The sequence below is a fragment of the Rhamphochromis sp. 'chilingali' genome (assembly GCF_963969265.1).
Source record: "Rhamphochromis sp. 'chilingali' genome assembly, chromosome: 4".
NCBI classification, from domain to species: Eukaryota; Metazoa; Chordata; class Actinopteri; order Cichliformes; family Cichlidae; genus Rhamphochromis; species Rhamphochromis sp. 'chilingali'.
In genome coordinates, this window is record NC_137948.1 from 30,553,443 (window position 1) to 30,578,517 (window position 25,075).

General features: G+C 40.0%; 3 protein-coding genes across 3 annotated transcripts; 2 read left to right on the forward strand and 1 right to left on the reverse strand.

The window, feature by feature from the left end:
• Positions 1-2,887: 2,887 nt before the first annotated feature.
• On the forward strand, positions 2,888-7,506 carry LOC308395383 (cytochrome P450 3A40-like). Its single transcript, XM_080880212.1, has 13 exons — positions 2,888-3,036; positions 3,118-3,211; positions 3,691-3,743; positions 3,902-4,001; positions 4,095-4,208; positions 5,343-5,431; positions 5,544-5,692; positions 5,928-6,055; positions 6,142-6,208; positions 6,291-6,451; positions 6,664-6,890; positions 7,060-7,222; positions 7,301-7,506. Exons 1-13 carry the CDS (start codon positions 2,966-2,968, stop codon positions 7,376-7,378), a joined length of 1,494 nt encoding a protein of 497 aa, XP_080736338.1. The 5' UTR covers positions 2,888-2,965; the 3' UTR covers positions 7,379-7,506.
• Positions 7,507-7,643: 137 nt separating this feature from the next.
• Positions 7,644-16,712, reverse strand: LOC308395382 (cytochrome P450 3A30-like). The gene is made up of 14 exons (XM_080880211.1): positions 16,574-16,712; positions 16,340-16,433; positions 16,168-16,220; positions 15,908-16,007; positions 13,368-13,481; positions 13,196-13,284; positions 12,880-13,022; positions 12,663-12,787; positions 12,115-12,190; positions 11,869-12,029; positions 11,693-11,760; positions 11,182-11,340; positions 10,386-10,548; positions 7,644-10,269 (listed from the first exon to the last, which is right to left on the reverse strand). The coding sequence occupies exons 1-14, from the start codon at positions 16,642-16,644 to the stop codon at positions 10,162-10,164; spliced, it is 1,524 nt and encodes a 507-aa protein (XP_080736337.1). The 5' UTR covers positions 16,645-16,712; the 3' UTR covers positions 7,644-10,161.
• A 463-nt stretch (positions 16,713-17,175) lies between these two features.
• On the forward strand, positions 17,176-22,842 carry LOC308395384 (cytochrome P450 3A40). Its single transcript, XM_080880213.1, has 13 exons — positions 17,176-17,336; positions 17,426-17,519; positions 18,051-18,103; positions 18,341-18,440; positions 18,536-18,649; positions 18,831-18,919; positions 19,032-19,180; positions 19,289-19,416; positions 19,503-19,569; positions 19,652-19,812; positions 21,714-21,940; positions 22,116-22,278; positions 22,575-22,842. Exons 1-13 carry the CDS (start codon positions 17,266-17,268, stop codon positions 22,650-22,652), a joined length of 1,494 nt encoding a protein of 497 aa, XP_080736339.1. The 5' UTR covers positions 17,176-17,265; the 3' UTR covers positions 22,653-22,842.
• Positions 22,843-25,075: the final 2,233 nt, after the last annotated feature.

The window sequence follows — 25,075 nt, forward strand, 5'->3', positions numbered from 1 at the left end:
TTGTGGGCCTTGGTTCAATTGTCAGCTTGAGTTCTGAACAGGGTTGAACTCAAGCTGGAACGTGCCCTGGGCAGTGACTCCATTGCTGGATACAAAACCATCTCTTTTTTGGAATGACAGTGAAACTTGAATGGTTTGATTGGGAGGAACAGCCCAGTCTGAACCCAAGTGAGGTTCTGTTCCTGAACTTCAGTGCTAACCACAGTTGGTCCATAATGAGCACCAAGTCTGAGCATAAAGGTGTCCATAAGTGGACCTAACACCAGGTAGCCTAATCTCTGATTTTGTAATTGAATCGTGTAATCGCCGTATATCTTGGACACTCTTGTGAAGAGAGGAGCAGAACTGTCAACTGATCACAACTTGTTGGTGAGCTGGATCAAATAGCTGGCCTCTAGTCATAGAAAGACTTTGAAATGTACATTTTTTAAATTATATTTTAAAGTCTGGGATATGGAAAGATGAAAAGAGCCAAAGTGACTCAGTTCCAAGCCAGAGACTGTGAACTCTGAAACATAAAATATGATGAAGAGTTGTGTATTAAAGTCATTGGGTGCGTCTGAGAGGTGATTTTTAAATAGAGCTTAACACTCTGACCTTGACTCAGGATCGGCGCTCATGCTGTCCATTTATGGCATCAGCTGTGACTCTGCCAGCTGTTTGCGCAACGACCGAATGTGTGGCAAAAGGGTTTCCTTCATGTTCACAAGGAGTGTGTTTACACTGTGTTACTGAAAATGTCTGAGCTATAAAGACTGTGTGAAAGGGTTACACGATAACGTTTTATTTACATTCAGCAAAAAATACACAGGACAGAGCAGACTTTACAAACATCAGGAAAAACACTGATTACTGCTCATCCCCAACAGTAACCTTTCCCTCTGTTGGAGCTCCAGGTACCTTTTCACCTGGTTCACCTTTACACCTGTCTTCATGTGAACGTGGAGTCACATGTTTGCACTTATCTGTGTTAGCGTGTCAGCAATGCTCTGCAAGGCTCCACAGTTGAACCAGCAATTATTGCATTGATCTGGACTTGCCTACTACATGTTTTCATGATTTTATTTAAGGAAGGAAGCACTCTTTCAGTACAATTCATCTTAAACCGCCTGTTACACAACATGTAGGCTCACGCAAGCATGTTCTATTTATAAGGGGTGAAAATGAAAGAGCCTGTACGTTACACCATCATTGGGTACTGCGTTTGATTTGATTTGTTATTCCAAGCATTGGTTTTCAGATAATATCCAATTTGGTGCATTTTTTTTAACACTAGTGGGTTGGGGGGGTAATTTGTTAATTTTGCCTCCGTACACTATCATAGCTGACGTTAAATCAAACAATCAAGGTACTTTAATTCAAGGACTTTCACAGGCATATTGTGTTAAATGTTCAGAAATTTCAGCCATTTTATTCGTAAGGCTCTAGTTTGGGATTTAGACTTTGTTTTAAATGGACAAGTTATGATCGTCTTCAATATAAAACCAAATCTTTTGATGTAATGCAGTGCAATTTAGCATATTCGATCACAATATCACTTTACTGTATAAAACCTAATAAAGCTACACAGGCAGTACAGTGTTCATCAAAGTGATAATAATGCTATATAGAACTATTTAAAACTATGTTTCTTACTGCAGTTGTTTGTATTGGCAACATATAGGTGTATACAGGGAATAGTATATGAGGATTCTAAATATCACATTTGGACCTCTGACCTCTTCTTTAAGGTCAAAAGGTCAAACTTTCATAAAATATTTTTTTAATCTTTAAAACTGCTTAAAATTGATCTGCCTGTCTTTGTATTGGCAACTTTTAGAAAGTGATCCTGGTACATTGGGATTGTAAATATCACATTATAGTTCGCATCCAAATATATAATATCTGACCTCACTTTTACATTTACATTTGCCTTTATTTCAAGATGACTCTAAAATGTCCAACATATGCCTTTAAAGAAAGTATTGAAAGAGCTTCCTAGTTAGAAATACACTGAAGTATAATATTATATAACAAGCTATATAAAAAGCTTAAGCTATTCATATAAAGTTATTACCAAATCAATAGCTGTTATTCGTCCAACCTACATGATGTTTGTGTAATCAAACTAAACATCTATCATCCTTGCCTTATCTGCTATTAAACTACACAAAAAAAAACTTCTTAAAGTGCTTTTAAAAAGAACAAATGAGACAAAATGAATATACAGACAATAAAGTACTGTCCTTGAAAAGTAAATACTGTCTAGAGAGTGAGCTGCCTTGGTGGAGGTTTGCGCTCTGGGAGTGCTTCTTGTTTAAAATTGCTTCATCTGTCACCCTCTTCCTGTAACCACTTCATGGCTCTTGTTTCAGGGGCTCAGAAGTATCTTTGTCACTGGTTTAGCAAAACTGTGCACCTACCCTTGGTACGAATAAGAATAAGAAAACTCTTCAGCCTCTTTTCTCTTTCTGTGCTGTGAGCACATACTGGGAAGAAGCAGTGAAAGCATTTTCTGCCACCAACAGAAAGCACCGAGCACGTCTGGACATGCTTTTCTGTGAGCACAGTATGGAATTAAGCATGTATACATAAAACAGTCTGACTGATAGCGTGCTGAATGACTTGATGTTTGGTGTTTGAATCATACACTTATTGAAGAAACTACGATGTGAAAAACATTCAGTTCTTGTGTAGGAGAAGAAAAACCTATATGCTAATCCAAGCTGGTTTCTTTCTTTTTTAATCCAAGCTGTACAATAACAAATGATGAAGACTGCAGTACTACACATGGCAGAGCTAATCAAACTAACTGATACACAGTAAATGCTCCTCGAGCTCTGTCTCTGTTTATGCTTCCTCCTGCCATTGGATCGGCTCCAACGCCCCTTCCTTACTCACAGAACAGGTATGTGCAGCAGGAGACAAAAGCCTCTCGTCACATAGGTTTGTGTAATCGCTGAGAGAAGAGAGGAACGTTGCAGACATGGGGTACTTCTTCTTCTTGTCCGCAGAGACATGGACCCTGCTGGCTGCCCTCGTCACGCTGCTGTTTGTGTAAGTTTTAAAGATTACTGGATGTGTTCAGGTATTTGTACCATTTGTGCTGCTTTTTTAAATCTCTTACACCTGTTCCAGGTATTCCTGCTGGACATATGGGACATTTAAGAGATTAGGCGTCCCTGGGCCCTCACCTATCCCATTTTTTGGCACCATGTTGGCATATAGAAAGGTGGGTTACGATACCAGCCTACACTGTATACACCGAGGACAATGTCTTCCAATAGCTCATTGGTTTTTCAACTACAATCATATTTGAATAGTGTAGTTTTTTTTATTTAGCTGTTGTTTTGTACAGTTATTTTCAGGTTATGAAAGACCCTTTCACCCTGACCCCTCTAAATGTTAGGCACCTGTTGTCAAACACATTTGTATGGCATGAAACATGCAAACTGGCTGCTGTACACAACAACAAGCACTCTTAAGCAATAATATCTGAGTAGCTTGTGACGGACTTTTGATTAAAGCCACTGAGACATCTGGATTAACTAGTTAACTCAGGAAGTAGAAAACCTCACAACGTTACTTCAGTATCATTAGAAGTTAACGTCACTGATGCAGTTATGCCTGTAATGTCTCTACTTTGTTAAACGTGACCTGTGTTTTTGGTAAGTTTCATTAATCATCCGTATATCTCGTTCTTATTTCCAGGGATTTTTTAACTTTGATGAAGAGTGTCATAAGAAATATGGGAAAATGTGGGGGTAAGTTATGTTGTCTACAGTACATGACTGCTTTTCTATGGATGTAAATAATAATCATGCAGACCTGTGTGAAAGTGAAAGTGAAAAATGTATTACTTTCACTTGTTCGCATGTTCAGTTGTTTTATTTCTTGTTTCTTCTACTGTCGTGGTACGCAGCATTTTTGATGGCCGTCAGCCCATGTTGTGTATCACTGATCCTGCTATGATAAAAACTATCCTGATAAAGGAGTGTTACTCTTTCTTCACAAACCGCAGGGTTAGTAAGGACATTATACGACTCAATCAGTCTCTTTTTAAAAAAAATCTGACCTTCTGTCCTCATCACCAGCTGCTTTGAATGTTATTACAGAATTTCCGTCTGAATGGGCCGCTGTACGATGCTGTGACAGTTGCAGAGGATGATCAGTGGAGGAGGATCCGCAGCGTCCTTTCTCCCTCCTTCACCTCTGGGAGATTGAAAGAGGTACATCCCTCTCCCACTCTCTGCCTCCTCTGGCTTTTTTTTTTTTTTTTTTTGCATGCTGAAAAACAAAAGAAGCAAAAAGCATTCACTTAAAAAGGTAAACATAGCATCAAGATTCAAGTTTCTTTATTGTCATTATCCAAGCATAACATAATGCTGGCAATAATACTCCCTCGTGTGGTGGATAAAAATTAAGTAACATAAATATACTGTATAGTCTGCATATCTCTGTAGATCTCTGTAGATTGAAAGTACTTTATGCTCTTCCAGTATTGCTCCATCCCCAGCCTCGGTGGGGCTGTTCTCATATTGTTCCCTTGCCACTGAGAGAACACCTTGAATGGCTCAGTGGATTACAGCTGATTTATTCTCCTGCCTTCTATCTCTGGTATACCTCTTCAAGGCACTAGCCAAGGCTATGAGTCTTTAATTGGCAGTTTGCAAGGCCTCAGGTATGGGCAGCTTGTTGTGCTTCTTAGGCACCTTCTTCATCAAGAATCATGCAAAACTAGGCTGACCAACCTGTGCACTGCCTGGATTGATTACAAGAAGGCCTATGACTCACCCCAAGTCGGGCAACCTGAGGCTGTACGCTAAGCAGAAGGAAGGAGGCAGTCCAGGATGAGACAATGAACAGCCATGAATACATCAGGAAGATGGCCCCTACTGAAGCATCAGTGAATACCTCAGGGAGCAGAAACCTGGGAAAGAGGAGTAAGACGAGGAACCATCATGGAAGGACAGGCTCCTGCATGGTATGTACCATCGGCAGATAGAAGTCCTACCAGTGGCTGGACAAAGCTGGACTGAAAGACAGCACAGAGGCACTAATCATGGCAGCAGAGGAACAAGCTCTGAGCACAAGATCCATAGAGGCTGGGGTCTATCACATCAGACAAGGCCCCAGGTGCAGGCTGTGTAAAGATGCCCCTCAGACAGTCCAGCTCATGATAGCAGGGTGCAAGATGCTAGCAGGCAGGGCATTCATGGAACGCCATAACCAAGTCTGCATAGTATACAGAAACATCTGTGCCGAGTATGGCCTGGAAGTCCCAATATATACTCTGTGCTGTTGTAATTGCATCCGGTTTCAACATTTTTGACGTTGTTGTTTTTTGTCTGTTTGTGCCTCAGATGTTTGACATCATGAAGCAGCATTCAGCTGTCCTGATCAGCAGCATGAAAAAGAAAGCAGATAAAGATGAACCTCTAGAGATGAAAGAGTGAGAACTCTCATACCGTTTTCATTTAAATACATCAGAAAAAACGCAGATTCATCTCTTCTAAGTCTGCAATAATAAAGGTCATGTTTGATGTGTTTGTGTGGTTTTGCAGGTTTTTCGGACCCTACAGTATGGATGTGGTAACCAGCACCGCCTTCAGTGTGGACATCGACTCTCTCAACAACCCCTCAGATCCTTTTGTCACGAACATCAAAAAGATGCTGAAATTTGACCTTTTCAGCCCCATCGTCCTCACTATTGGTAAAATATTCATTTTGATACATGAAGCTCCTTTTGACTGCTCCCGTTATTCAACAAGTGTTTACCTTGGCTTGTAGCTCTGCGTGTTTGTTTTGGCAGATTTTTTCCTGGTGCAGTCTAAAGGATTTGTGTCTCCTCCTGGGATCAAACTGGGCACCACTACAACATTTCCATCAATGCAGCTGCTGTCCTTCATCTTCCATTAATAAATGTCCTCTTGTTTGTTTAATTTCAGCCTTCTTTCCCTTCATGATTCCCATATTGGAAAAATTGGAGTTTTCCTTTTTCCCTGCATCTGTGACAGACTTCTTTTACGCTGCACTACAGAAGATCAAGATTGATCGAGAGACCAGCAAACAAAAGGTACAGCTGTGAGTTCGTGTTTGTACCAATAACCTGTTCTGACATAAAATCACAGCTGTTCTCAGACTGTGTTTGTTGACTTCCAGACTCGAGTGGACTTCCTCCAGCTAATGATCGACTCTCAGCAAAATAATGATTCCAAACAGGATAAAGGTGATACACGGACACACGTCTCCACACATGGAAAAACCAGCTTAAAGCTGTTCTAACGTGTATATCCCTCCTACCTCCTCAGGTCTGACAGATCATGAGATCCTTTCCCAAGCAATGACTTTCCTCTTTGCTGGCTACGAAACGACCAGCAGCTCTCTCACTTTCTTGTCTTACAATTTGGCAACAAACCCTCAGGTGATGAAAAAGCTGCAGGAGGAGGTGGATGCAACCTTCCCTAACAAGGTAACAACACAGAATTCTTAATATAAGACAATATATTTCTTTCTAGCATAACTAAACTAAAGTAAATCATACAGTAGATATAATGTGTTATAATAATATTGTGTTATGGTGATTATATTATTTTATATATTGTACTCATATATAAAATCAGCACAGGGTTCAGCTTCTTACTATGTCTCTATCATCAGTCATGTTTATGTGCTTGTGTTCAGGCTCCCATCCAGTACCAGGAACTAATGCAGATGGAGTATCTCGACTGTGTCATCAATGAGTCTCTCCGATTGTTCCCCATTGCTTCACGTTTGGAGCGTGTGGCCAAGGCCAGTGTGGAGATAAATGGCTTTGTGATTCCAAAAGGTATGGTTGTCGTGGTACCCACCTGGCCGATGCACCGGGACCCCGAGATTTGGCCTGAACCAGAGAAATTCAAACCTGAGAGGTACGGAAAGGTGTCTGATGTGACAAAGCAGAATGAAGCTCTGTGGGATATAACCCAGTTTCTGTTGTTAATAATGTGTGTGTGTGTGTGTGTGTGTGTGTGTGTGTGTGTGTGTGTGTGTGTGTGTGTGTGTGTGTGTGTGTGTGTGTGTGTGTGTGTGTGTTCTCAGGTTCAGCAAGGAAAACAAGGAGACAATTGATCCGTACAGCTACATGCCTTTTGGAGCAGGCCCGAGGAACTGCATTGGGATGCGATTTGCTCTGGTTGTGATGAAACTTGCAATAGTGGAGATCCTCCAGAGGTACAGCTTCTCTGTGTGTAAGGAGACCGAGGTGAGAGCCCAGATCATCTTCTCTGACTGTTAGTTTTGTGTGTTATTGTTATTTATTCTACATGCCACTTCTCTGCAGATCCCCATTGAACTGGACATCCAGGGTCTGCTACAACCAAAACGACCAATCAAACTGAAGCTGGTGCCACGTTCTTAACCCTCCTCGTCTAAGAAGAGGACTTTTCTTCATTTTAATCTTGATGTTTCTTGTGTACATAAACACCATGTCAGTTTTTGTACTACCTTATTTTGTCTGCAGGTGCACTAAACACTCTATTTAATTTCTTTTTTGAATTTTCTGGCAATTATTTCATGGTTTAGGCTTTAAAGCGTTAACATAGATCCAGTAAAGACAAAAACGTAGCAGTCAGGCATTTGGCCCTTGTGGACGGTCATTGTTTAGTATGGGCAAAGAGTTTATGACAACGTATTGTAAAGAATAATCAACAATTTCTATTTTTGTCTAAAGCATGTATCAATTCAATTCACTTCAATTCAATTCAGTTTTAGTTATATATCACCAAATTACAACAACAATCAGGGGAAAATCCCAATAATCAGACAAGCAAGCACTTGGTGACAGTGGGACAGAAAAACTTTGTTTTAACAAGTGGAAACCTCCAAGCTCATGGAGGGCTGCCATTAGCTAGATCAGTTTGGGGTGAGAGGAGGAAATGCAAAGTCGTATATGAACAAGATAAGAGGTTACGGGATCCTGGAAATAGCTGAAATCTATAAAATCTGAAAAGGGCACAATCATATTTCTCTGGTAAATGGCCTGTATTTATATAGCGCTTTACTAGTCCCTAAGGACCCCAAAGCACTTTACACATCCAGTCATCCACCCATTCACACACGCATTCACACACTGGTGATGGCAAGCTACATTGTAGCCACAGCCGCCCTGGGGCGCACTGACAGAGGCGAGGCTGCCGGACACTGACCACCACCAGCCAGTAGGCAACGGGTGAAGTGTCTTGCCCAAGGACACAACGACCAAGATTGTCCGAGCCGGGGCCGGTAACTAAAATACACCATGATTAGACCACAAAGCTTTACAGTATTATGTTACATTATAACCTTTAATTCTCCAAAGAGCTGATTACAAACGTCACATCACTTCTCGGGTGTTTTGTTTTCATATCCTCTCGGAGCGCCACCACTTTTTTGTTGCAGCTCAATAAGGAGAGATCAACTTGGAGGATTTGAACATGATTTATGGAGATTAGGGAATTAATGTATTTGCCAATTGGACTCCAAGCACCCATCATGACAGAATTGGACCAGAGTAATGATAACGCTACTGAGATTGACAGCGTGGGAAAGTCACAGAGCTGCAGAGAACAGAAAAGCAGACTAACACCCAGGAAACAGCCAGATGGCTGATTACAGAGCTTCCTTATTGAATTTACGCATAAGCTTCATTTCGTGGATCATGTCTACATGTAATCACGTTACAGTCATTTTGGCTTTTGGCTCAGATACCTGAGTTTTTGAATTTAAATAGAAAAGGGTGTTCATTCACTGGAAAAGTGTCTTTGTGTCTTCTGGTCATCTGTTTGAGTTGTGTCAAAAGCTTTGGGCTGTAAAGCCTGAGCCTCTCAATCAGCTTGTGTTTAGTTGACTTAGGAAAATGCACTCAAAGAAAACCACGGAGGATGAGCTGTGTCTGTTGCAAGAATAGTTTATTAATGAACAGCAGGGTTAATAAGAATAAAACAAATGAAAAATGCTCCTCCAGGAAGATAAGCAGCATCCACACCCACTCTCTTCCTCCCACTCTCTCGGCTTTTTTTTAGAGCTCTCACAGTTAAGAGATGCTGTCTCCCAAATATGTTTATGTATCACTTTTCCAATGAAAGAGTAATTTAACATGTGTAAAATTAAAGCCTTTAAATTAAGCCTTCATCCATGACCCTTTCATTATAGATCTGTGATTTTGTTTGTTTTGGACAATTGACTCAAAGGCTATTTAATGAGCAGGTGTGGGCAATTCCTTCGTGGTGTCATTATCAATCAAACAAATAAAAGGTCTGGAGTTGATTTGAGGTGTGTTGCTTGCATTTGGAAGATTTTGCTGTGAAGAGACAACATGAGGTCAAAGGAGCTCTCCGTGCAAGTGAAACAAGCCATCCTTAAGCTGTGAAGCTGACAAATCCTACAATATTGGAAATGGCAAAATCTGCACTTTGGTACATCCTGAGAAACAAAGGAAGCACTGATGAACTCAGCAATACCAAAAGACCTGGACATCAACGGAAGCCAACAGTGGTGGATAATCGCAGAATCATTTCCTAGAGAAACCCCTTGAAAACAACCAGCAAGTGAACAACACTCTCCAGGGAGATATCCAAGTCTACCAAATAAACAGCAGCCGAAAGCCGCTGCAGTAAAGGCCTGGTGGTGCATTAAAAAAGAGGAAACCCAGCATCAGAGTTCAAGACTTCAGGCTGTCATTACCAGCAAAGAGTTTTCAACCAAGTATTAGAAATGAACATTGTATTTTCACTTATTTAATTAGTCCAATTACTTTTGAGCTCCTGACATGATTGGATTGTGTTAAAGTATACTTTAGTTCCTCACACTTTTACACAATCTTTTTGTTCAACCCACTGAATTAAAGGTGAAAGTCTGCCCTTCAACTGCATCTCAGTTGTTTCGTTTAAAATGTATCATGGTAATGTACAGAAACAAAATTATTTTAAAAAGTTGTCTCTTTCCAAATATTTATGTAAATCTTCCACCTTTTTCTGTATGTTAGTGAGGCACTCTGTGTCATTACTTCTTAATGATGTGACATGTCAGTGATTAGTGATTATTCACTGCTTTTTTAAATGCTAACCAACTGACAAGAAATGAGTAGATGATCATTAATAAAATATATTAAATTGGTATTTTCATACCCAGAGTTTTTCTTGCATTTTAATCTCTGAGCGCTTTCTAGTTACATGGATCCACATTTGCTGAGCTGATGGAACACATCTTCAGCTTTAGTTTGATTGGTCGAACCGGAGAGACAAAGCCTGCAACATCCATCTCTAAGGGGATCTGAGGACCGAACAAATTCACTAAATCAGAAACATCAGTTTTTGACAGCAAATGTTGTTTTCTTATTGCACGAAGGAAATTATGTCAAGCTAAGTTTGCAATTTACACACAGTCACCTCTGTTTCTTTGCAGACTGAGAAGCTGAAGTTCTGCAAAACTTCCACCATGGCCAGTTTAACCATCATCAGAGCAAATCGCGTCCCCATGCAGCTCCTTGGCCCAGCCCCAAATGGAAGGTAAGTATACGGGTTGATGTTCTGCTTGTTTTCTTTACTAAATCTGTAAAACAAATTGAAAAAATATGTCAAATACCCACAATTTATATGATTTTTTCTGCCTGCTATGACTGCTTTAAATTGATTAATAGAATCATATAACAGAAGTGTTTAAATGCTGCCCTAATAACATGTCCTTTAAAATATAATACAAAGATATTTACAAAAGAAAATATGCTTAATGTTGTAATGCCAAGCATATCATGTTTTTGTGTGTGATTTATTTTTTCCTCAGTAACCTGACACAGGCCTACTGTGAGAAAGAAATTGCATAAAAATGCCAGATGTAGCAAAAATGATATTAAACTATGGAACAAATGTGCAAACTGTTATTTATGAATTAATACATTAGTTTAGAAGGTTCAATAAAAACTGAATTGTTTGAAATGTAACTTTCTGTGGATTATTTAGTTGTTTTAAGTTTTACAGGGTTAATCTTGGCAGTGAATGACTGCATGAGTAAACAACCCTCAACATCCCTCAGAATCCCCAGTAGTGAGAAAGGCTGTACTTGGAAATTCCTTGTTGGCATGACTTAAGTAAATGATAAGTAGCTTTGCAGAATTGTTGCTATTTATCTTCAGAACGATAAGATAAATTGCTAACTAAATTGCTAACTTGCTAATTTGCTAACTACCTGTCAGGTTTGAACTCCTCTGGCTCTGGCCACAGCTCCGGGTCACGGTGCAGAGCGTAGACTGGAACCATAACAAGCATGCCCTTTGGGATTGTGATTTCACTGATTTTTACAGTTTCTTTAGCCACTCGTTCCAGACGTGGAATTGAGGGGTACAGCCTGTTGACAAAATGGGAATACTTTTTAAATGTCTGTATTTCACTAAGCATGCAATCACAAGCACTCCTACTGGCATTTGGATTGATGTGGTATGAGTATATGTTTTTTCACTAGGTGGCAATTTTTTTAAAATTATTCTTGTATGCTGGTGTTTGTGCAATCCATGTGCAATGTCCCAGCTTGCATGCCCTCTCACAACCTGCAAGTATGTGCTGGACTGTCTTAGATCACACATTTACACAGCCTGTAACTCAGGTCCTATTGGCTGTGGTACGCTCCTACGCTCTCTCTTTGTCACCACGCGGTCTCATAGTGTATATTCTTTCAGCAAGCACAAGTAAAAGCTCATTACCTCAGACACTCACTGACCACACTGTCCAGGTACTCCATCTGCATCAGAGCTTCATACTCAACTGGACCCTATAAGGTTGTTACAAATCACAATTTTGGTTAAAGACAGCTCTGATTTAATGTTTTCATCAAATAATATTAAGAAAACAACTCCATAATCAGAAACTTTGATTCTACCTTGTTTGGGAAAGTGGAGTCTATTTCACTTTGAAGGCGTTTCATGATTTCAGGATTTCGTGCCAAACTGTACGCTAAAAAAACAAGAGCGATGGCACTCGTCTCGTAGCCAGCAAACACAAACATGGTCACTTGGGAAATTATCTCGTGTTCAGTAAGACCTGTTAGGAACAACAGAAGAGGGCATGAGACATCTGATGTGCATAGATGTGACCACAGGGACTCTATGTGTAGTGATGTTTTTACCCTTATGCTTCTTTTCTTTGTCATTTTCACTGGCTGTCTGACACTTGATCAAATGCTGAAGCATATCATCTGAAGCCTAAAACAGGTCATACGAAAACACATCTGATTAAATGACTTTTACATCATATCTGAACAAGCACTTGAAACAATGCCCGCATGTGAAGGTGAACCTCAAACACACACACATAAAAATGATTTACCATAAAACTAAAATCAGGGAATATGAGTTTAAGAATTGGCGCCAATAATTCTCTTTAGGAAATTTGAAACCTCGCATCTTCTGGTGATCTTTTTATATGTGAGGCATGTGTGGCACACCATGTTGAGATCACAGGAGATTTGGTAGGCATATTTGGATATTTCTATTTAACAATCAAGGTCACACGATGTGACTAAAACATGTAAACAGGTCATGAGGTGAGATTGTTTCAGTCATCTGTTAGTGGTTTCTCAACTGGATTTCTGCAAGTTTCATTGTAGCTAAGCATTCGATGAGCTGCGAGACAAGACTATATTTATGACGATACCGAGCTTGTGTTTGTCCAAACCTGGGACGAGCTGATGCGTTCGGCTTTGACCTTCTCCGCAACTGACTTTAAGAAAGCGGTAGAAGACTTGGGGAACAAGGAGACACCCAGGCACTCCAGGAGAGGAAGAAAAATTGGAAAGCATGCTGAGAAAGAAAAAATGGGTCAAAACGTTTGGTTACCAAATAAATCTGTTAATAATAAGACAAAAAAACCCAAAACAAAACAGAGGCAGTACCTTGAAAAATATAAAGAAGAATGGAAAATTTAAACATCTGGTTTGCGTGGGTGATGAAGGGATTTGAAGGGTTCTTGACTGAGTCAAAATCCACACTGAATATACAGCTTGCCATCACGTCAATGCTGTAGGATCCAAAGAAGCTGGAATGCACACATTGTACTCAGCAGTGGCACATTCAAGGCCTTCAACTGTTTGCTCCACACAGCTGCAAAATCAGCCCACAAGTTCCTTTAGCTAACACATTTATTTTTCATCTTGGGGGAAAATCTGAGGTTTAATGTTTTACAAACGTAGCTTGGATGGTATCACTCACTCTTTCACAATAATGACCTCATCATTGTGCGCCTTGGACTGCAGGCTGTCTGTCAGTTTGTGCGAATGATGCTTCATGATGCTAAACATCTTGAACAGAGGAAAAGAACGCAAGTGAAACAATGGTGAAGACAAATAATACTCTTTTGTAACCTCCATATGTCTCCACCTACTTCTTTTAGATGGCCAGAGGTGAAGGAGGGAGAGAGGATGTTACGAATCCGTCTCCACTGATCATCCTCAGCCAGAGACACTGCGTCATAGAGATCTCCGTTCAGACGAAAGTTCTAGAGAGATAGTGGTTTTAAGTCGTGGTTATATGTTTGCACGTGTTTGGCAAACAGCTGTAAATACTTGTACAATGATAAGGCAAAGGATTCGCAGATGCAAATCAAAACTATGAGTGAACATGTATGGAATCATATAGTAAACAAAAAAACCCTCAAAATATGTTTTATATTTTAGATTCTTCAAAGTAGCCGACCTTTGCTTTGATTACTGCTTTGCACACTCTTGGCATTCTCTCGATGAGCTTCATGAGGTCGTCACCTGAAATGGTTTTCCAACAGTCTTGTTCCCAGAGATGCTGAGCACCTGTTGGCTCTTTTGCCTTCACTCTGAGGTCCATCTCATCCCAAACCATCTCGACTGGGTTTGGGTCAGGTGACTGTGGAAGCCAGGCCATCGCTCTCCTTCTTGGTCAAACAGCCCTTACACAGCCTGGAGGTGTGTTTGGGGTCATTGTCCTGTTGAAAAATAAATGATGGTCCGATTAAACGCAAACCAGATGGGAGGGCGTGTTGTTGCAGGATGCTGTGGTAGTCATGCTGGTTCAGTGTGCCTTCAATTTTGAATGAATCCCCAAGAGTGTTACCAGCAAAGCACCAGTACCATCACACCACCTCCTCCATGCTTCACGCTGGGAATCATGCATGTAGAGACCACGTGTTCACATTTTCTGTGTCACACAAAGACACGCCAGGTGGAACCAAAGATTTCAGATTTGGACTCATCAGACCAAAGCACAGATTTCCACTGGTCTAATGTCCTTGTTATTCTTGGCCCAAACAAATCTCTTGTGTTTGTTGCTTTTCCTTAGTCGTGGCTTCTTAGCAGCTATTTGATCATAAAGACCTGATTCACACAGTCTCCTCTGAACAGTTGATGTAGAGATGTGTCTGCTACTGAAACTCTTTGTGGCATTTATCTGGGCTCTAATCTGAGGTGCTGTTAACTTGCAATTTCTGAGGCTGGTGACTCAGATGATTTTATCTTCAGCAGTAGAGGTGACTCTTGGGGGCGATTGTGGCTCAAGAGTTGGGAGTTCGCCTTGTAATTGGAAGGTTGCCGGTTCAAGCCCCAGCTTGGACAGTCTCGGTCGTTGTGTCCTTGGGCGAGACACTTCACCCGTTGCCTACTGGTGGTAGTCAGAGGGCCCGGTGGCGCCAGTGTCCGGCAGCCTCACCTCTGTCAGTGCGCCGCAGGGCGGCTGTAGCTACAATGTAGCTTGCCGTCACCAGTGTGTGAATGGGTGGGTGACTGGATGTGTAAAGTGCTTTGGGGTCCTTAGGGACTAGTAAAAGCAATATACAAATACAGGCCATTTACCATTTGGTCTTCCTTTCCTGGGGAGGTCCTCATGTGAGCCAGTTTCGTCGTAGTTCTTGATGGTTTTTGCGACTGCACTTGGAAACATTAATATTCAAAGTTTTAGCAATGTTCTCGATTGACCTTCAGTTTTTAAAGTAATGATGGACTGTCGTTTCTCTTTACTTAGCTGATTGGTTCTTCCTATAATAGGAATTCTAACAGTTGTCAAATAGGGATGTCAACTGTGTACCAACCTGACACAACTGATGGTCCCAACCCCATTAAGAAGGCAAGAATTTCCACAAATGAATGCTGACAGGGGACACCTGTGAAGTGAAAACCTTTTCAGGTGATCACATCATGAAGCTCATTGAAACAAGGCCAAGGATTTGCAGCGCTGTCACAAAGCAAAGGGTGGCAACTTTAAGGAATCTAAAATATAAGACTTTGCTACATAACTCCATATATCTTTCTTCATATATCTGATTTCTTCAGTTTGTATCTACAATGTAGGAAGTAGTAAAAATAAAAATAAAAATACATTAAATGAGAAGGTGTGTCCAAACTTTTGACTGATAGTGTAAGTTGTTACATCTTTGAACATGTGCTATGTTAAAAGTGTTATTATATAATTTTAAAAGCTAAAGAGCCATATCAGAGCAGAAAGTGAGCGTGCTTGATATGTTACTGTTGTATGCTGTATGTACACATGCTAACATTAGCATGTTTCAACCACCTTTGGGTCGAATATCACACTTTTTTCCAGCGATAAAAGGTACGAAAGAGCAAAGCTTGACTGTATGTCATATTCAAGTGCAGTGGTATTTATCATAATCATGAATAGAGTTTATCTGAAACATGGATGGAAATTATGTGAGCAGAGGATTTTCACAGTTTTCAGTGTTTTCAGCTTCTGTTGTTACTGAGGGAACTCGCAAAAACATTTCTTGAAATTTTGTATTTCCAGCAGGATGATTTGATCATTTTGATTGTTTTGATCGTTTTATTGGAAAAAACAAAAAACAATCATATCCCAGGGTTACTAGTTACCACAAAGTTTTACTATAACAGACTGTTGGGTGTTTTGTTTCAGTCAGTGTTCATTTCATGTTCGTGTTCTCACCCTGCGGTTGGTAAAGTAGGTGAAGCACTCCTTCACCAGGATGGTTTTCAGCATATCAGGATCCATCACAGCCAGCATGGGTTTCCTGAACTCATACACACTGAACATTTACACAGAACACATCTGCATTTTGGGAGGTATTTGTCATGGAAAATATTTTTAATTGCTGAAGGAACTTTGGCTCCAGTTGTGCTGACAAAAACAAAGAAATAAATTAAAAACACGCACAAGCTCTTATATGGACAGTTTTACAAACTCACCCCCATATCCTCCCATACTTTTGAGCACATTCGTAGTCATCTAAGTAGTGAACCTGTTAACAGGAAATGCATATTTATCACCAAGATATGTTATACATTATTCACTGTATCCTTCTGAACTTGGTACAAATCATTCGATCTTTACAAATAGCAATCACAAGGATTTACATACACGGTTGTGCCTGGCTATTGTTCCCCAGTACATGACTGGCTTTGGACCCGGGATCCCCATCTTCTCAAATATACCAAAGGTCCAGTGGCCGTACCTAGAAAGAACATCAAAGGGGTTAAAGCATGAAGGTGCACAGGTTCACTCAAACACTGTTTACTGTTAACTTGCTTGTCTTGACCAATTCAGCTGTTGCCAGCTTAAATTTAAACTGTTTTACTGTAAACATTAACTCACATAACAAATATGCAGATAAATGTGATCAGCAGTATCCATGTTTGCAAAGAGAAGAAAAGAACAAAACCCATGGCTCCCTCTTGCTCGGCTGCATTAAAGTAATCTGATCTCAGAGATGAGTCCTGTTACATAAACCAGCCTCTTTCCTCTTTCCAGGCTGAAGGAAAACAGGAAAAGAACTTTCACCCACAGATGTGAGTACATGCCTGGACATGTTTTTTTTTCTGTGAGTACAGTATAAGCTTAAAGCTGTTTATATAAAACAATTTGACCAAAAAATGTTCGTAATGACTTGACTGTGACTGCTCTGTAACATTCAAATACCAAATACAATAAGATTAAAGTTCAAACAACAAAACCTTTATGCTAATCACAGCTGTTTTTATTGCATTGTTGTGCTTCTTTTGTTTGTTTTAAACTCATAAAGTACAAAAATGAAGGGCTGAAAACTGCAGGGTCACAAACAGCAGAGCTACTACTCGTGATTATGACGCAGTAAATGCTCCTCAGTCTTTCTCTCTGTTAATTATTCACTTGACGCTCTCTGCTGCTATTGGTTAAACTCACACACACTTCCCTTTCTCATGCAACATGTGTGTGCAGCACAATATAAAAGGCTCTGGTCAGGACGCTTGTGTTACCACTGAGAGAAGAGAAAAAACAGAAGAAGAGAAGAGAGAAACTTGGCAGACATGGCGTACTTCTTCTTCTTGTCCGCAGAGACGTGGACCCTGCTGGCTGCCCTCATCACGCTGCTGTTTGTGTAAGTTTTAAAGATTACTGGATGTGTTCAGCTATTTCCACTTTTTGTTCTTCTTTTATTCTCTTACACCTGTTCCATGTTTTTCACAGGTATTCCTGCTGGACATATGGGACATTTAAGAGACTGGGAGTCCCTGGGCCCTCACCTATCCCATTTTTTGGCACCATGTTGAAATATAGAAAGGTGGGCAATAACACTTACACTGTATATACTGTATATACTGTATATACTGCATATACTGTATATACTGTATATACTGTATCCACTGTGGACTGTTTCAAATGTATGATCCCTATATTAATGTCTCAGATCCACACGTCACTTTGAATGCTGCCTGTGTGCACAGTGTTAGATCAGTGAACCAGACTTCGTTGCTCTTTCAGTTTATCTACATTTTCCAAAGTCTTGGTAATAGCTTGACCTGGGTCATATTTGCATAATGATCCAAGTACTATTTTCTATGATTTGTAGACTAATTGAAAGATGACACACATTTTTTAATTGTGTTATCATTGTTCTCTGGTGTAGTTGAAGTCCATTTGATAAGCCCCACCTTCTTTAACTTTCACTGTGACCTATGGTCACGTACTGCCCCCGTGTAGCCAACACTACACACTTGATCTTTGTGTGATCTGGTGTTGTTCAGTGTTCTACGTCATAAACAGCTCATGATGTGTTTAATAATTAGATCTTTTGTATCGCTCTTGTTTCCAGGGATTTTTTAACTTTGATGAAGAAAGTTATAAGAAATATGGGAAAATGTGGGGGTAAGTAGTGTTTTCTACAGTGTGTGTTTGTGTGACTCTGAATGCATATAGAATATGGTTATTATCTGTGCTTCAGTTTTACAGGTGCCTGTGTGTGTGTGTGTGTGTGTGTGTGTGTGTGTGTGTGTGTGTGTGTGTGTGTGTGTGTGTGTGTGTGTGTGTGTGTGTGTGTGTGTGAACATGAAAAATGAACATATTAATTATTGTTTTATTAATCCCCCCTCACTGTTTGTACAGCATTTTTGATGGCCGTCAGCCCGTGTTGTGTATCACTGATCCTGCTATGATAAAAACTATCCTGATAAAGGAGTGTTACTCTTTCTTCACAAACCGCAGGGTTAGTAAGGACATTATACGACTCAATCAGTCTCTTTTTTAAAAAAAAATCTGACCTTCTGTCCTCATCACAAGCTGCTTTGAATGTTATTGCAGAATTTCCGTCTGAATGGGCCGCTGTATGATGCTGTGTCCATTGCAGAGGATGATCAGTGGAGGAGGATCCGCAGCGTCCTTTCTCCCTCCTTCACCTCTGGGAGATTGAAAGAGGTACGTCCCTCTCTGCCCTGAAAACAATACAATGCCAAAAAAGACATCTATTAACATGAATGCTCCCTTCTTTAGGATTTTGTTCAGTCCGAATGTAGATGTAGAAAAACAGTGTTACCTCTGTGCTGCTGAAATTGCATTCAGGGTTGACTTTTTTGTTTTTTGTCTGTTTGTGCCTCAGATGTTTGACATCATGAAGCAGCATTCAGCTGTCCTGATCAGCAGCATGAAAAAGAAAGCAGATAAAGATGAACCTCTAGAGCTGAAAGAGTGAGAACTCTCATACCGTTTTCATTTAAATACATCAGAAAAAACGCAGATTCATCTCTTCTAAGTCTGCAATAATAAAGGTCATGTTTGATGTGTTTGTGTGGTTTTGCAGGTTTTTCGGACCCTACAGTATGGATGTGGTAACCAGCACCGCCTTCAGTGTGGACATCGACTCTCTCAACAACCCCTCAGATCCTTTTGTCACGAACATCAAAAAGATGCTGAAATTTGACTTTTTCAACCCCATCTTCCTCACTGTTGGTAAAGTATTCATTACATTTTTATAACTGCAGCTCATGCAAGATCATCAATGCAGCTGCTGTCCTTCATCTTCCATTAATAAATGTCCTCTTGTTTGTTTAATTTCAGCCTTCTTTCCTTTCATGGGTCCCATATTGGAAAAATTGGAGTTTTCCTTTTTCCCTGCATCTGTGACAGACTTCTTTTACGCTGCACTACAGAAGATCAAGATTGATCGTGAGGGCAGCAAACAAAAGGTACAGCTGTGAGTTTGTGTTTGTACCAATAACCTGTTCTGACATAAAATCACAGCTGTTCTCAGACTGTGTTTGTTGACTTCCAGACTCGAGTGGACTTCCTCCAGCTAATGATCGACTCTCAGCAAAATAATGATTCCAAACAGGATAAAGGTGATACACGGACACACGTCTCCACACATGGAAAAACCAGCTTAAAGCTGTTCTAACGTGTATATCCCTCCTACCTCCTCAGGTCTGACAGATCATGAGATCCTTTCCCAAGCAATGATTTTCCTCTTTGCTGGCTATGAAACGACCAGCAGCTCTCTCACTTTCTTGTCTTACAATTTGGCAACAAACCCTCAGGTGATGAAAAAGCTGCAGGAGGAGGTGGATGCAACCTTCCCTAACAAGGTACGTGAGAAGTGAAAACATCTGGAACTGAATAGCAGTCTTAAAGTGAGAAAAACCTTTCTTTGATGAGATCCCACCTTACTCCAGATTTAGGCTTGACTCATCTCCCTTTTAATGCAAACACACATCCTGATTTATACACGAAAATCCATCCATTTCCTTCTATCCAGTTTAAGGTCGTGGGGTGATGGGGGCTAATCCAGCTGTCTCAGGGAGCTGTGATAGCCAAGGAGGGCTGCAAAGTGGTGTTAAAATCATTTCACAAAGACACAATAAACACAAGCTTCCTTTGCAAACAACATAAAAAGTTCACAGAAGAAGAAGTCAGCTTTTAACAATGGTAAATGGCCTGCATTTGTATAGCGCTTTACTTAGTCCCTAAGGACCCCAAAGCGCTTTACACTGCATTCAGTCATTCACCCATTCACACACACATTCACACACTGGTGATGGCAAGCTACATGTAGCCACAGCTGCCCTGGGGCGCACTGACAGAGGCGAGGCTGCCGGACACTGGCACCACCTGAATGCATAATGATCAAGTTCATAATAAACCTCAAAATTTACCTATAAGAAGTTTTATGTTTTTTTCTTTAATTTCTTTTCAAGGCTGTTTTAATTTAATTTCCTTTGACCTTATTTCGTGTATTTTCTTGGATTAATTACTACATTGCAATAGTGCATACAGACTGTCTCTCAACCAGAAATCCAAACAGCTGTTTTTAAATTGTACCACTAGAGGGCAGAAGAACTCCACAATAGGGTTGGGTGTCGTCACTGATTTCTATAATAGATTCAATTTCGGTTCACAAGGTTCCGATTTGATTCGATCCACGATTTGATTCGATTTGAATGGGGGTAAATTTTGCGTCAGACAGTCAGAAATATTATAACTCTGATCATTTATCAGTACTGGCACTTGTGACACTTCATCAGAGGTGTGAGCATCACAGCAGATGCCTTTGTGTCAAAGATAAAACACAGAAAAACATGAAGTAGATTTTCCTGGCCTGGCTTTTTATAGCAGATAGCCTTAAAAATATTCTGCAGTAGATCATAAACTGAAGAAAACCTTGAATCAACATATGAACATTACCTGATGCTGCGGAAGTGAAGCAGTGCAAAGTTAGGTGTTATTTGAGACACAGGTAGGCGTTTTGCAATGATTGTTGTAGCATTTTTAAAGGTTTCATATTTCTTGGAAATTAACAGCAGAAATTAGACTTTCTTGTCAGAAGTCATTTAAAAAAACTGCGACTAACAGCGCTGTAAACAACGGTAGACTGGTGGGTAAGCAAGTGAATAATGCAGAAAACAGAGATTTGAGATGGTAAACTGTTCTTGAAATACACTGAAAGAGAGAGCTTTGCAGGAAGTGGGATTTTTATCGTGGTGGAAGCAAAACAGCAAAGGTAAGAGGGAATAATGAGGATATTTATCTAATGCGAAGCTAGTTTTGATCTTCTTTTGCTGCTGGTTCAGTGAATTTTGGTTGGAAAGTGACAAAACCTGCAGCTTCAGACTCTTTCAGCCCTGACCGCGTGTCCATGTACCTGCTGTCGGGTGAGAAAGCCAACATCTCACAGACTCTGATGAGTCGGATCCACGCTTTCTGTTTACGTCTTTGTGTCGAATCCGTTTATCTGCTCTCATTTACTGTTTTAGCTGTTTGGTGGTTGTTGAAATGAAAACATTAACATGAGATTCTGGTGATTCTGGCGAAGTACATGTATATTTAAAATCTATTCAGGACATAATGAATCAGTATCCCGTTATTCAAGCTAAAATGGATTTTAATCGGAAAAGCGACAATTGAAACCCACCCCTACTCCACAAAAGTCCAGTTTGTGGGTGATATCAAGAAGTGGCTCAGAAAGACATGTTTATGTGCTTGTGTTCAGGCTCCCATCCAGTACCAGGAACTAATGCAGATGGAGTATCTCGACTGTGTCATCAATGAGTCTCTCCGATTGTTCCCCATTGCTTCACGTTTGGAGCGTGTGGCCAAGGCCAGTGTGGAGATAAATGGCTTTGTGATTCCAAAAGGTATGGTTGTCGTGGTACCCACCTGGCCGATGCACCGGGACCCCGAGATTTGGCCTGAACCAGAGAAATTCAAACCTGAGAGGTACGGAAAGGTGTCTGATGTGACAAAGCAGAATGAAGCTCTGTGGGATATATCCCAGTTTCTGTTGTTAATAATGTGTGTGTGTGTGTGTGTGTGTGTGTGTGTGTGTGTGTGTGTGTGTGTGTGTGTGTGTGTGTGTGTGTGTGTGTGTGTGTGTGTGTGTGTGTGTTCTCAGGTTCAGCAAGGAAAACAAGGAGACTATTGATCCGTACAGCTACATGCCTTTTGGAGCAGGCCCGAGGAACTGCATTGGGATGCGATTTGCTCTGGTTGTGATGAAACTTGCAATAGTGGAGATCCTCCAGAGGTACAGCTTCTCTGTGTGTAAGGAGACCGAGGTGAGAGCCCAGATCATCTTCTCTGACTGCCATTGCCTTTTTTATGCTGTATGAAGAGCCCTGTCCCAAAATTATTCACTGCTAGTTTAATAGTGATGTGGACGATGCATCCACAGTGTACATCAGTCCAAAGATAAAAAGCCATGAACTGGCACAGCACTTTCATAAAACAATTGGATTTTACGCATTTCTACGTTTTCCATCAGCTTTCCACCTTAAGTTGTTTGGAGATCTGAAATAAGAAGGCAGAGTTTTGTGTGTATTTGTCATTTATTTTACATGTCACTTCCTTGCAGATCCCCTTTGAGTTGGACATCCAGGGTCTGCTACAACCAAAACGACCAATCAAACTGAAGCTGGTGCCACGTTCTTAACCTTCCTGCTAAAAATAAAAATGATAATGAAAGATTCTCTTCTTAATTGTGCTCGTTACAAACCTTTTGTGTACAGAAGCAAATGCTAGTTTTTTTACCAAAACAGTACAAGAGTGTACCTCTGCATCTTTTTTCTTAACTGAGTGACAGATGAACCATTTTACTGATCTTTGAAAATCAATAAAGAATGTCCAGATTCTTCTACTCTGTCCTGTCATTTTTATGCGCTGCAGATAACTCTGAATGTAGTCACTTTGCTGCTCACATTAGGAAAATAAATGTTAAAATTCAATTTTATGTAGTTTCCAACAACAGTCAACTCAAGGTATTATATGACCTAAAGTGAATGCCCTACAGTACCAGAGAGAGACCCCATAATTGCTTTAGTGAAAGGTTTGGTGATGATGTGGAGGACAAATTTCTTTTGACCTGGAAGACACAGCGAGCAGAACAAGGCTCAGGGCGGGGCCTGGTCGGGGGCACAGAGAGACCACAAACAAGAAATAGGAAAAAAAAATTAAAACTCTGGAGGAAAATGGAGAAAAAGGTTAATGACAGGCATGTGGTGGATTTTAACCTGATTTCTAGGTTTAAAGGGAGCCAATGAAGAGAAGTTTAAAATGTCAGGCCCATTTCTTAACCACTCAGGCTCTTAGATCATGGGGACGACCTGAGTGGGATAAAGACACAAGAGTGCTTTCTGCTGTTGTGTAAGAGCATTAATTACCAAATGTTAAAACAAACAAAAAAAAGCTTTACCTTAAGAAATGTATATCTGTATGAAGCACTGAAGTAAAATAGCCTCTTTTTTTTTGCTCTAACAGCGCCCTCGAGTGGACACTTTTCCCCTTAAGTTCATGTGCTCTTGCCCCTTCACTGATCCATTCTCCGGGTTTTAGTCCATCTTGTTCTTTCCATGTTTATAAACAGAGGCTAGAGATAAAAAAAAAATCTGAGGCGGGCAAACCAGCTACAGTGCAAACACTAAATGTTCTTAAGGTTGGATTGGAGGACTACATGACCCTGGAAATAGCTGAAATCCGCGCCATTACATCAAAACTATAGAACCATATCACTTGATTAGACTAAAATGGGATTTAGCCCAAATGTACAATAATATATACTTTGTGTTTTAGAAGCTTTAATATGAGAATTGCATCGTTTTCATTTATTTATATTAGACAGTACGTGCAGTCTTTTGGGCACTAACCGTAACCAGAATCCAGGAAAGACGTGAAAGTGAAAGAGAATGATCAGTTATGAATAAGAGCTAGATTTTAATCTCAAGAGACCATCCTAGAAAGTCTGTGATGAAACTGAACACAACCACCAGTTTCCTTTTGTGACCACATGAACCATGTCCGTTCAGAGGGCCCCAGGTGTGGCGTTCACTGCCATTTTCGTTTAAAATCATTGCTGAGTTTTGTTTCGGGCTATGCTGTCTAAAATGTTTATTTTAGCCGTTTTGTGCAACTGCAGTGCAGTTTGTTTCCATTGCATTTGTTTTTGTTTTTATTTTCAACTTGGTTTTAAATACACTGTTTAAAAAAAATCTAAGAAACAACACTGCACTGTGTTCAAATATACTACATAAATAAATGATATGCATGATGATAGCAGTTTGTAAGGATTGTTTCATAATGTATTGTTTCAGAAGTCTCTTCTGTAACACAATTATTTAATAAAAGGGTTTATTTTTAAAATGCATAATTATGTCACTTCTTAGCAAATCTGTTTGAATTTCTGTCTCATGTGGAACCATGCCTCTCTAAAGAGAGACAACACGTTTTTCACCTCTAAATATTTGCTAATTTTCTAATGATTACTTTCCCTAAACTATTAATCCAATTTTGACATAATCAAGCTCTTAACTGTAAAACCATGACTTTGCATTTGACCTTTCTTGAAATGGAAAATCCGTAATGCTGTATAGTAGTTGGTTGCAATGTTTTTAAAGCACAATAAAATATCCTGTAAGTAATGTTTTTCATTCACTTTGACAGTATGAAGTTGAAAGTACTGTGCCTCATTTCACTATAACCTTTGGAGCGGTGCCCTAAATTGGTAAATAATTAACCTATTTGGTTGTGGAGACAGACACATTTCTGTGTATGGATGCCAAGTGATGAAACTAATATATTTACATGTTTCATTGTTTGGGGCACCAAATGAGATCCGTGTTTCATTTTGGTCAGTGTTTATACAAATAGAGATAAAACAGGCATAAATAATAAACAGGCCTAAAACAAAGGTAAGATTACAAAAACGGTAATGGAAAAAAAACCCACAGCCTAATAAACCAATAAAAATCGTGTTTTTAAAAAAAAAAAAGAAAAAAAAGTGAAATGAAAACACAGTTTTAGACTACAGGGCTAGACTAGAAACTAAAGAATGGGGAACAAAGCAAAGAAATCACACAAATT

What these genes read in the sequence shown, in the direction of transcription:
- LOC308395383 (XM_080880212.1), top strand. Translation starts at nt 2,966, where the DNA reads ATGGGGTACTTCTTCTTCTTGTCCGCAGAGACATGGACCCTGCTGGCT. An exon ending in CCTCTGGGAGATTGAAAGAG is followed by an intron (nt 4,209 to 5,342) that starts GTACATCCCTCT and finishes TTTGTGCCTCAG; the next exon opens with ATGTTTGACATCATGAAGCA. An exon ending in CCCCATCGTCCTCACTATTG is followed by an intron (nt 5,693 to 5,927) that starts GTAAAATATTCA and finishes GTTTAATTTCAG; the next exon opens with CCTTCTTTCCCTTCATGATT.
- LOC308395384 (XM_080880213.1), top strand. Translation starts at nt 17,266, where the DNA reads ATGGCGTACTTCTTCTTCTTGTCCGCAGAGACGTGGACCCTGCTGGCT. An exon ending in ATGCAACCTTCCCTAACAAG is followed by an intron (nt 19,813 to 21,713) that starts GTACGTGAGAAG and finishes GCTTGTGTTCAG; the next exon opens with GCTCCCATCCAGTACCAGGA. An exon ending in CTGTGTGTAAGGAGACCGAG is followed by an intron (nt 22,279 to 22,574) that starts GTGAGAGCCCAG and finishes ACTTCCTTGCAG; the next exon opens with ATCCCCTTTGAGTTGGACAT.
- LOC308395382 (XM_080880211.1), bottom strand. Translation starts at nt 16,644, where the DNA reads ATGGGTTTTGTTCTTTTCTTCTCTTTGCAAACATGGATACTGCTGATC. An exon ending in CCTCTGGCCATCTAAAAGAA is followed by an intron (nt 13,285 to 13,367) that starts GTAGGTGGAGAC and finishes CCTCTGTTCAAG; the next exon opens with ATGTTTAGCATCATGAAGCA. An exon ending in GAGGTCATTATTGTGAAAGA is followed by an intron (nt 13,023 to 13,195) that starts GTGAGTGATACC and finishes TGTGCATTCCAG; the next exon opens with CTTCTTTGGATCCTACAGCA.